The following is a 12,178-nucleotide window of genomic DNA, read 5'->3' as shown; positions in this document are numbered from 1 at the left end:
TCCTGGGAGTACAAAATTAATTGTATGATTTAATAAAAAAAAAAAAAATTATAGTTGTATGATCAAATATTTTATGATTTACATCACTCACAAAATATTTAATATTAAATCAACCAATAAATGGACTTATATTATTAATCCATCCAAGTAGGTGATATAAATATGATTGTGTTGTGAAAAAGACTTTATATCAAAAAATACTATTTTTGTTTGTTTTAATAAAAATATCAAATTCCACAATATTCTTTTAAAATTTAAGATATTTTATATGGGTTAATAATTTTGTTTTTATAATTAATAAAATATGATTAGGTAGGTAAATATTTACAATTATTTATATTTTTAAACGCAACCCATTTCCAAAAAAATCTATTTAAGTTACTGATGTAAATTTGGTTGGGTTGTGAAAAATTATCGTTGTAGATAGATATCTTGGAAATATTTTATGGGAAAATGTCAACGATTCAATTATTCGTATTGTGCCCTTCCCTATTTCTAATGTTGCCAGAGGAAAAAAATGACGTGGAATGGTTTAATGTCAAATGTCAGATTTTACTTTTCAAATTTACTGATTCTTGCATTTTTATTTTTGGATTTTATTACGTTTCTCCGTCCGATGTCAAAATAAAAAACGGCCTTTAAAAAATATTTCGTAATTTTAAAATGATGTATGGATAATCCACCGAATACGTTTTCGTTTGTTACATCAGAATAAGCAGGTATTTAAAATTTGATCACCTTAAATCGTTAACTATCGTATGACTGATAAAAATAAAAGGATTCTCGTATGTGACAAGCGACAATACTATTTGAGTTTCTGTTTAGCTGATGAACGGTAATTAAGTTCGAAGTCCTCCGTCTTAATTAAATCAATGTATTGTGAAGTGTGTGTATTATTTGAATTTATAACTTGTGATTCTTGACCTCGTCACCTTTAGGTTATTTTTGTGTACTGTAGTGTATTATTACTTAAATCATGTTTCCATAAATCTCTTACACCGCATAAATATTAATTAAAGTGTATGTTTTTTCAAATTAGTTAAAGTGTATGTTTAAAGAATATGATCAATTGTTCAATAATTTGGTTAGTGATAAGCATAGAACTGATCATCTTATCTTCATGTAACACAAAAGCTCCCTATGCATCATCGGGTGCTAAAGGGGCATAATGAAATACAAAATGGTCATGTAGCTTTTAGAAATTAATTATCCAATGCACTAGCTTTTCAAAATATTTTTTTACCCAAAACTTATATTAAATTTTTGTACCACAATAAGCCATAAGTACGAATTACAGCACTGCCTTGAGAAAAATCGCATTTAATTCTTGTGAATTGTGATCTCAAATTAAACACTGAACTCTTGTATGTGAGGCTAATCTTAGCCATCACACCAAACAATTTGATATTTGACTCCGTTAATTAAATAAATATTATTTTGCTAATTTTACAATACTTCTGTGACTGGATGTTTTTTTTTTACATAGGTAATATAATTTGAGACATGTTGTGGTCCAGTGAAAGCATCACAGACTCCTGACCAGGAGGCCCGAATACGGTTGTTTATGACTGAAAGAAAATGACATCAGTGAATATAGTATTGGGTAGCTCACATTGCACAATTTGATATCAGTTTACCTAAATATTATGTTATTTTAAGTCTCCTATCCAATTTAAAAGCTATTCAAAGCAAACTCCGATTTATTTTTTCACTCCTTTGCAAATTATTATATTACACTGGCCTCCCATTTTACACGGTGGATATGTTCCATACATTACTGTGTAAAAAATGTGAAAAAAAATATTTTAATACAAAGATTAATAGTGAATAATTTGATAACAATCAATTCATGATATCAAGGCATCAGGATATCAGACAATAGATGTACCCATTTACTCAATATAGTTCTCATTACTTGAGATTTCCACAGCCTTCTGCATACCTCTCTAAGCCTATAAGTAATGTACACGCAAGTGCAGCGCCTGATCTAATAGTATATGCGCCCCGTCACTGAAAACAGACGGGAATATACACATTTGTAAATTAATATGAGCATATTATTCTCCCCTCCCTTGTAAGTTAGTGTCTGATTCTTTGTGCCAACTGAACCTATGGTATATCCGGCTCTGTGCAAGGGGTGTAGGAAAGTCCAAAATCGAAGAGCTCCTACCCCATTTGAAGTGTTGCCAGAGAAGCTATGTTGAGGTTCGATGCATATTTATTAGATGTTGAATAATTTACGGAACTTGGTTATGAAGCATAAGAGTAACGGCGATAACTGAACAGGAGACTGGCTGCATGCCTGCGTTGAGCTGACTACACAATGTTTCTACGCTCTGTGGTCCTTTTATTGGTCATGTTCTTTTGTTCTTCACGTCTCCATGACGGGGATGAAGTTAACGTCCTCCAGGCTGTTGCACTGGATATGTCTTCCGATTTCATTATTGAATTAATGTCCTGTGTGCAATAGTTGGTCTTTCATGATATAATGTATTGTGTTAAATAGAAAATGTTATGTTCCCTACTTGATTGATGCCCTAAATTTTGGGTAAAATCATTTGACTCGTGTGTTTCATTCATCTTTGGATGTTGTACCTACGGGTCTGAAGTAGGTATATTAAGCCATGGATTTTATAGTCAACATTGTACTACATAAATCGCTTTTGAGATTTCCTGATGAACTTAACTTTAGAAAATTCCTAGATATTCGAGTCCAGAAACGTGATATGTATCTAAAAAGCGCTTAAATAAATAAATATGATTGGTTAATTTTTGAGGTGGTATTTTGGTTTTTCAGTTAACTATGTCATCTTTGCACAGTAAATCAGAAACTGTCAGCACCAAGATGGAGTCTGCCAGCTTACTTCCCATTCTTGTATGTGCTCTGGCTATCCCTCTCTCAATGTCAATGTGGTTGTTCAATGTTGGGTATACATATTTCCAATACAAAGACATGTATGATGGTAAGTTGTAAAAAAATCGTTTATTTTGGCAGACAAAAATATTTAACCATTGGCTAAATGAAGCAAAGAGTGTCCTACACAACAAAAATATATATTTCAACTTTTATCTTTTTATACAAGTTATATTGTTATATCCCTTTCCATTATCCGTTAGGATATGAGTGATGCGAAAATATAAAACATGCAATAAAAAATAACAACGGAATATAAAGCAGGTTAAAATAAAGTAGGTAATGTCATTTGACTAAACTAATTCTGATTTCCGTACAACTATAATGCTAGTGATCAACAACAAACAGTGTATTTCATTTATTTAAATCTCATTCGAAATGTTATCATCAAAACTTTTGAGATTGAAATTTTAAAGAACTTTAAGTATTTTTCTAAAAACTCAAAATAATTCAGTAATATATTATTTAGTAAGTCACTTTCTCCTTGGATTTCATTATAATTTTAAAAAGTAATAACAGTATTTTTTTCATTTTATAGTTGTAAAATATTTGTGGTAAATACTCATTTACTTTATTTTTATATAAATATATATATATATACACCTAAAAGGCTCACAATTGTCTCACTAAATTTTACTTATAAAATAAATCATTTCAAAAGACCTTCATTTACTTACTGCCATAAATTACAGATCACTGAGAGTCCAGTGTCTTGCAGAAAAATTTGCAGCTTGAGTGCATAATTGACGAGTAAAATTTAGTATATGATTTTAGTGCGTAACTATTCAGAAATGATGTTGTTTTTTTGAAAAAAGTGAAATTTCTGTGTCTTTATTTTATAAATATTAATATCGATATTTATCTAAGGTAGACTTTGAATGTTTTTTTCTTTGTTTATTTTCCAGACAGTTTTGTAATACACCCTAGTAGATGGCTGGTGGCTAGTTTAAGTTGTTTGACTGTTATTATATATGGGCTGAAGAAGAAGAGTTTAACCTCAAGTGGTGCTTTCCTCGGTTTCTTTGTTGGGATGACTCTCACCATCGGGAGCTATTGCTTTTTGGCGTGTCTTCTGGTATTCTTCATTACTTCATCCAAAGCTACCAAGTTTAGAGAAAATGAAAAGGCCAAGCTGGAAGAGGACCATAAAGAAGGTTTGATACTCTTGTATTCAATATGATTTCCATAGAAAAAAAAATTTTTTGGTCTGTAAATTCGGACCCCTCTTTTCCCTTTTTGAATGTTTTTTTTTAAACCAGTTTGAATTTTAAATGCTTGGTCTTTCTTGAAAATAGTACCTAATTAATTTTAATGTTTATATCCTCAAAGCTGCCATTTTCCAACGTAGTCTACTATGTAAATTTATTGTGGATAAATGAATGATTATGATTACTAATGTTTGTACTATAAAATAACTTCTTTCATTCTCTTCTTTTTTACATTAATAGGCGGACAACGTTCGTGGATTCACGTCCTGTGCAATGGAGGAATGGCAACTCAATTGAGCTTCTTGTATTTGCTGGATGCAGGTTGCGGAGAGAGGCCTATTAACTTTGCTTGGGATTATAGACCTTCGTGGCTCGCTATGGGAGTATTGGGTAAATTTAACGCAGAATACACTTTTTAAATGTATTCATCAACCAGCATTACGATAAAAATTTTAATAGACCTACAGAAAATTTTATAGGGAAAACAAAAAAGCTGCCATTAACATTCAATAATAGTATGGGTTTCCTTGAGTTGTAATTTTATTATGTACTAAATAAATTACTAACATACACAATAAAAAAAAAATTAAACAGTTATTGTTAAATTAACAGGTAACATATTATGATAAGATTATAAATACATAGCGAAAATGTAGGGAAAAAATGTGAATGTATATATAGATGAGAGTTGAAGAATCAAATGATACCCTAATCTAATTTGTAGTGTTGAGATTTTATAAACATACTACAGTAAATGATAAAAAAATTAAACACAGAATCTTTTTTAACATAGGTAATATTAGTACATTGTTATTTATTTAATATTATGGTGTAAATGTTCTAAATGTAGCATATTGTCGTTGCGCCAGCAATATCTGTCAAGTGAACTTTCTTTTTGTGTTTTTAATTTCTCATTTAGATCACACAATTTTGTTTCAATAAAATACACTTACTTAAATGTTTTTTCTTAATAAAATAACGTAATATTCCTTTTTGTTATCAATAAAAAAATAGTCCATCAAAAGTAACGTTGCTTTATTAATCTCCTGAACAATTTTTTTAATGTTCCTTAGTAAATATGCCGGCGGAATGACGATATATCGATCATCTTTTACATGAAAGTACAGTGATCGTATAGAACCACCCTTTTAATAAATATTTCATGCGGACTTTCCCAGGGATCGAACCCGGGGCCTCAAACGTGGTAAGGGAACGCGCCAAATTTTTAATCTGGGAAATATTTTCATGTATTTATTTATTGATTTACAGTTTCATGAACCTTTTACATAATTACAATAAAACCAGTGAAAAAAAATACAACAAAAAATAGCATTATATTAAAAAAAACAAAAACATCGAGAAAAGTATACAATGGTAGACAGTATTTTACATATCAAAAAATAAATATTACATCTGTAACAAATTATTTACCTATATAAAAGAAAAGTAAATTAAAGAAAATATCAATTTTAAAAAAGAGGAAGAGAAGAAAAAAGAAAAGCGAAAAAGAAAGTGCTTTAAAAGGAAAGTTAAAAAGTTTACTTCATGGTTTATAAAAATATTAATATTATAAATTTAAAAAATAATTATACACACAAGAGTAAATTTGAATTTTTAATTGTTAATTTGTTTTCAAAACACGGCTTGATCATCAGCGGCGAGGTATAAAAAATCTAAATCATCACTGTCTTGATTTGCAAGTCGCTGCATGTGAATAATTGGTGAATTCAATGAATAATTAGTTCCATGATGATGACTAAAACAAAAAAAAATTGGTCTTGTTGGTCCATGTGGAATACAAAAGTTTTAAAAATATAATATAATATGGCAAAAATCATCCATGTTCAGAGTTTTTATAAAATATTTTTAAAGGAAATATGTATTTTATACAGAATACATTTTTTATACATTGCTCATCATTCTTTTTTGCAGGGTCATTTGCTTGCTGTAATGGGGATACATGGGCTTCAGAATTGGGTACAGTTTTAGGTAGAGGCGATCCGTGGCTCATAACTAACTTAAAAAGGGTGCCTCGTGGTACCAATGGTGGAGTCAGCATTGCTGGAATCTTCCTGAGTGCAATTGGCGGTTTAATGGTAAATATTTTATTTCCTTATACTTATAAAATCAAGCGAAAGAAGTGGTTTGCCATAAAGAACTTTGTCAGAGAATATTTATATTTTAATCTAATTTTTATCTTCGTCTTTGACAGTATTTTAAATTTCTGTCGGTGACATTATTGAATATATTGTAGAACCCTTAGAGTAAGAAGGCCTCACAGCTGTAGAGCCACCCATACGGACACAAATCATTCTAGGATTATCAATCAAGAAGTTAGCTATAGCTTACAATAAAAAAATGGGCTTTAGGTACTCAAGTCGACAATCGCAAGCGCAAACTGAAACAATTTGGTAAACATTTACCAAACCAAAAATTTTGTTGTATGCAATAGAGCGAAATGCTCTCTCTAACAGCTATGGTGTCTTAATACTTTGAACATATTGTCGAAATATTTCAACTAATTTAATAATCTTTGTCAGAAGAAAATGTTATTCCAAATGAACTATTCACTGTTGTAAAAATAATCGTTTTTTTAAAATTATTTTGTTTTTATTGATACCTCCCCGTTGTAAAAAAAAAGTATGTTTGTAATATTATATATTTATCTGTTTTATTGTACATTTTTCAATGCAAAAGTTCAGCTAAGCCGTTAATATGTATAAATAAGATAAGTGCAATTCCTGCCTCAGTACAGGCTTATCTAGTAAAGCAGATAATGTTATGCTGGAATTCCATTCGTCCATACGCTTTGTAGCTGCAAGAGGATTGGTAATCTAGCTTCAATGTGTAAATGTTTTCAACTATCAAATACCTGCATTTTGTAAATGTGGCCTAGAATTTCAACCGTCAATGGGCTCAGTAGCTCTAAGACTTGTTATAATCTAACTCCTATTTTCAAAAAAATTGTTTTTAAAAATTTATTTTAATACCATTCGAACACTTAACTTCACTGTAAATCGAAGCTAGATTTCTTACCATCCATGCGCTCTGTAGCTACAAGATGTGCTGTAATCTAGCTCCTATCTGTTATAATTGAAATAGATCATAATTGGAAATGAAGAACTAGAATCCTAATTATCTATGCGCTCTTTAGCTGCAGGACGTCCTGGGATATTTATTTATTGTACAGCGCCCTTGAGGTGATTTTCAGCGCTATATAAAGTATCCAACTATGATAATATACAAAACCAAACACTTTGGAAAGTTGTGAGTGTTCAAAAAATATTGAAATCAATTATTATTAACAGATTGATTTTTATGAATAGGTTGGCATCGCACATTATTTGACAGTTGTTTATATGGCTGACCGAGCTGTACTAGCTTCTAGTCCTCCCCAATGGCCAATTCTAGTTGTTGGACTCTTCTCAGGCCTCATAGGAAGTCTGGTAGACTCTTTACTGGGGGCTACTTTGCAATACTCAGGTATATTTATTCAAAGTAATTAGTATTATAGTTTTGTTTATAGTAATACATTTAATTTTTGTAATTTATAAACACTAAGAAGAAACATATCTATTTTTTGTCTATTTGGTTAATTGTGAGTGTTCTCTTTTTTTATATTATTGTCTTTATTATGTTTTATGCAGGGTGTTCTCTATACCCTGTCACATCCGAAACCACGATGATCAGTATAAGCAAGAAGACATATTGGCACATTGAAATATTTTTTTAGAAGTAATAAAATTTTCAAAAATCAAATATAAAAAAACCAAATGGTTGCTTACTTCTAAACTGTCAGACTCCCCCTTCTCCCTCCTTGTTGCTCCCCTGCAGAAGTAAGCAACCGGTGCTGATGTCAATGCAGAGTGGCAGGGCGTAGGCGGGCCTCGGCCGACGAACGATAAGCTCCGGGGGAGGTATCGCTGCCTAGAGATCCCTTGCGGGGTCGCTAGTGAGTAGCACTGGCGGCCGCAATCCTGAAGCAGGCAACCGGGTTGTAAGGTCGGTATCTCACCGTTGGCGGGAACGGCGGGGTGTGTTCCGGGGAAGTAGCCAAGGGTCCAAATTATCCGAGGTTCAAAATCCAATCTTAAGAGTATCCGAGTTCCAAGTCCAGGGGTAGCGGCGGTCGAATATTCCAGGTGGCGGTGAGGTCCGGTTTGAAGCGAAGCAGGGATACGAGGTGGAGAGTAAAAGCCTTTAGTAGTTTGACGATTTGACTGATTTATTCTTTGCCCGGCGGGGCTATATATACAATACATTTTGCCGTGCGGCAGCGATGCTAGGCCAATAGCGGGCGGTACTAGGTTGACCAATCACGCGGCGAGAGAGATAGCGAGCTTATTCGCCCGCTCTATCGGTTTCTCTCGCTCCACGTATAAGGACGCCCCCCTCCCGCTACCCGGCCGCAGTTCCCTGCCGACCGCGCGGCGATTAACATTCAAACAGAATAATTAATAATCTTACACAGTAAATAATTTTATAGGCAGTCAGTAATATTTTATTAAATCCTTTTCTATATGTGCTTCAGTATGGCGATGACCACCCCCGAAAGCGACAAATGTTAGTCTTTATTGGGGAGGTAGTACCTCGCATACACATACTGAAGTTCCTGATTAAATATTATGAAAGGCCCCAAGAAGGGCCGCCAAGTTGGCATATGCCGCGTTACGTTGGCAACAAGCATTGTTATATTGGCTACGGATATTATTTTTAATAAAATTTATACGTAAACACCGGAACAGTGGTTGCGTTTGTTAAAAAAAGTATACTTAAAAAGAACAATGCTGGGATATAATCCCTTGTATGATTTTCTTTTCAGTAATTCGAAAAAATTTTATTGTTTATTATTTATTGTACCTTAATTTTATTTTTAATATAATATGACAACTAAATACTTTAAAAATTACGCCTAGTAAGTAAAAGAACGATATAGGGAATTACATACATTATATACATTATAAATGTTGTGTTTTCTATGAAATAAACAAATAAAAAAACTTTTAACCACTAGCAGGCAACATACATGCTAGGAAATTCGGCTTACAGGCCTAAAAATGAATTTCGGGGAATTATTATTTATCTTTCCACCACAATACACACACTTAGGGTAATAAACTTAACCTGCCTTCATTTTTTTGTTTTTTTAAATATTTTTTATTCCTTTTCTTTACCTGGTTTCTCTTCCTCTCTCCTTCTCAACTCATTACCCGATTCCACATTCCTCATCCTTAAATATATATATAGCATAATGTACTTTTATTAAGTTTATATGTGCAAGCCTTATCTCCCCATAATAAACAGCTTTTATTTTTAATTAATTAGGTTTTTTCATGTGTGTGTATATTTTGATATATGTATATTTTTTTAGTATAAATTTTTGACGAACTCTTTTTTTTGTCTTCTTGGTTAACTGAAAGATGTTATTTTTAGCAGTCAGTCTGCCAAAGAACTTGTTCTTTGTTTGATGATTTAAATAAATAAATAAAAATTAAAAATGGTCAACACATCTTTTGAATTTTTCAAATATTTTGACTTAAACCTTTATTTCACTATCCTTTCTCCAAGTTTGAGGTTACGGGAGGCAAATTGCTACATAAGCAAAAAGCCCGGATCACCAAATAAAAGATAGTACTGGAAGATACTGAAAGAAATCATACAAAAAACAAACCTTTTTCTTTATTCATATGCAACAGAAGATATGACAAATGGGCCGAATAGGCTTCTGTTTGATAGAATTAAGTAATGTGATGTAAATTTATGTTCGAAGCACTAACTTTTCATGTTTAATATTTTGACTATGTTTTTATTTTGTGTAAAATTACTCATCAACCGACCGGTTTTGGAACACAACTGTGGCTTTGTCAAGTCAGGTTGTGGTTCCGTGGCTAGTGCCCCGAACTTACGGACTCACAGATCAGAGGTTCGAACCCTACTCTACCTCAACTAAATTTTCATTTTATAAGAGTATATTATTTACAACTCTATGAAAATGGGCCCACCAAAATTGAAATATTTACATAAATCATAAAAACACTGTTTTTATAAATAAATTATTGAAAACTTTAAAAAAGTCATAAAAATAACCAAAACTAAATATTGAAAATTGACAAGAATCTAAAAAAAGTATATGAATTTGAGTTTAGTGATTTTACACCAAATTAAATTTAAATAATGGAATGATCTTTCTATTTCTGTTTTTTCTACATGTATTGCGCATTAATCATTGTCATGACTTTTGAGATGATTGAATTTTTGTCACAGGTATAGACATGAATGGTCATATTGTGACACACCCCGGGAAAGGCGTAAAACACATCAGTGGATGGAAAATATTAGACAACCATAGTGTTAACCTTATATCCAGTGTCATCATGGGATTTGTTATGCCGTATATAGCAAAAGCTATCTGGCCATACTGATTCAAGTGGTATTTATATTAAAGAATCAATTGAACTTATATTAGAACATGAAAAGTTGTATGTTTTGTGTGTTTTAACTGTACTGTTCTATTTGATTGTTCAGATTTTATACTCTTGATGTTATTTTTAAGTGGTAACATTTTTATTGCATATTCAAAGATGCTTTCTTCAACACAAAACATGTTATTTTCACGCCCGTTGTGTATGTTTGTGTATTTTGTGTGATTAACTAAAGAAAATCAACACAGTAATAGAATTTTCAACAGTTCTCTGACATATAGGCGAGTATTAATTATATTATCATCTTTTAAATTCCAATTTAGAATTAATTAATTTAAAACCTCATTGGTGATAATGTTGTGAAAATTTTTGTTGTTTGTGTGTAAATCCCTGTTTTATTTTGATGTCATTATTGACTAAATATTTTTAAATCTCTGTTTTATTTTGATGTCGTTATTGACTAAATAATACTATATGCCGTAAATATTATTCTGCGTATCTAAATACGTGTGACTTATACAAGCCGTCAAATATTTTCCCTCAAAAATTAGAGATTTACAGAACTCAAAATTAAATTTTGTAGGTTCGATTCGGGAGTCTGCACATCCCTATCTAGAACTGTCGACCATTCTTAATTGTACTCTAGTTATTATTAATGCAATCTTTTTTAACCTTTAAACATGTTGATACTTTATGTGAGGCTTGTTAATTAAAAAAAATATATGTTTTCTCTAAGAAAAGAGGACTATGAGTAATTCTTAATAGGGTAAGTAAAATATTGATTAATGTAGTTAAGAATTTACTCAATTTTCTACAAATCAAAGAGTTGGAATTTAATTTTTATGGATTTTTGTATCTTGTAAATATATCGCCACCTACTCAAGCTTGGATCTGTGAACCTTTCAAATTTTTGTAGAACATTATGTATATAATTCCATGAAGATTTTCAACCTAATAAATCATTTTTCTGTTATTAAGAGGATAAATCAAAGCGGTGCATTCATATTTTGTTCAAACTGTAAAAAGTACATAATACTTAGTAATATCATAATATTATTTTGTACACATTCCTATCCCATTTTTCAATTTTCAAAGCGATATATTTATTTTTATATCACCAACAATGCAATAAAATTCAGCCATTATTTAAGACTTTATTTCAATACTCAAGGCTTGATCAAAAGACAATGAAATTATTTATAAATTAAATCTTAATTTTTGACAAAGAATATTTATTATTTAATGTAAAAATAGTTATATATTTATGTAGATAGGTACTTAAATTTGCATTTCTATATACTAATCAGGAGAGTCATTGTTTTGGTTGTGGTACAAATTAATTAATAATAATTTTTGTGTTTTTCTACTTTTATTTAATGTGATTGTTAAGTCCAGATAGCATTTTAAAAATATTTTAATATAACATTGTTAAATATTTTATAAAATAATAAACTACTTGAATTTGTATTTTGCTTTGTTATTACTTCCCCATACAACTATTTACGGTATAGAGAGTGCTGATGTTCTTATGGCTTTTCTTTCTAGAACGTCGTGACCTTGTCATAACCAATCACAAAACAAGCATCTTGTAATTTGATGTTACCACCATAAAAATCAGTTGACTGTTTTCCAGA

The 12,178-nt window shown here is 31.1% G+C and overlaps 1 protein-coding gene and 1 long non-coding RNA gene across 3 annotated transcripts; one reads left to right on the top strand and one right to left on the bottom strand.

The window, feature by feature from the left end:
• Nucleotides 1-506: 506 nt before the first annotated feature.
• On the top strand, nucleotides 507-12,011 carry LOC148274914 (transmembrane protein 19). 2 transcript variants are annotated; one of them, XM_088236421.1, is made up of 7 exons: nucleotides 507-719; nucleotides 2,798-2,963; nucleotides 3,820-4,068; nucleotides 4,363-4,512; nucleotides 6,055-6,218; nucleotides 7,449-7,605; nucleotides 10,387-12,011. In XM_088236421.1, exons 2-7 carry the CDS (start codon nucleotides 2,804-2,806, stop codon nucleotides 10,542-10,544), a joined length of 1,038 nt encoding a protein of 345 aa, XP_088092547.1. In that variant the 5' UTR covers nucleotides 507-719; nucleotides 2,798-2,803; the 3' UTR covers nucleotides 10,545-12,011. The 2 variants fall into 2 exon arrangements, with proteins under 2 accessions (XP_088092547.1, XP_088092548.1); XM_088236422.1 differs by lacking the exon at nucleotides 507-719 and adding an exon at nucleotides 815-835.
• Nucleotides 4,363-10,390, bottom strand: LOC148274915 (uncharacterized). Its single transcript, XR_015824165.1, has 2 exons — nucleotides 7,908-10,390; nucleotides 4,363-5,878 (listed from the first exon to the last, which is right to left on the bottom strand). It is a non-coding gene; the product is annotated as an uncharacterized LOC148274915 (long non-coding RNA).
• Nucleotides 12,012-12,178: the final 167 nt, after the last annotated feature.

The sequence above is a fragment of the Micrasema longulum genome, unplaced genomic scaffold (assembly GCF_059751315.1).
Source record: "Micrasema longulum isolate JH-2025_06_02 unplaced genomic scaffold, ASM5975131v1 h1tg001557l, whole genome shotgun sequence".
Classification (NCBI taxonomy): Eukaryota; Metazoa; Arthropoda; class Insecta; order Trichoptera; family Brachycentridae; genus Micrasema; species Micrasema longulum.
This window is presented reverse-complemented; position numbering and strand designations above follow the sequence as displayed.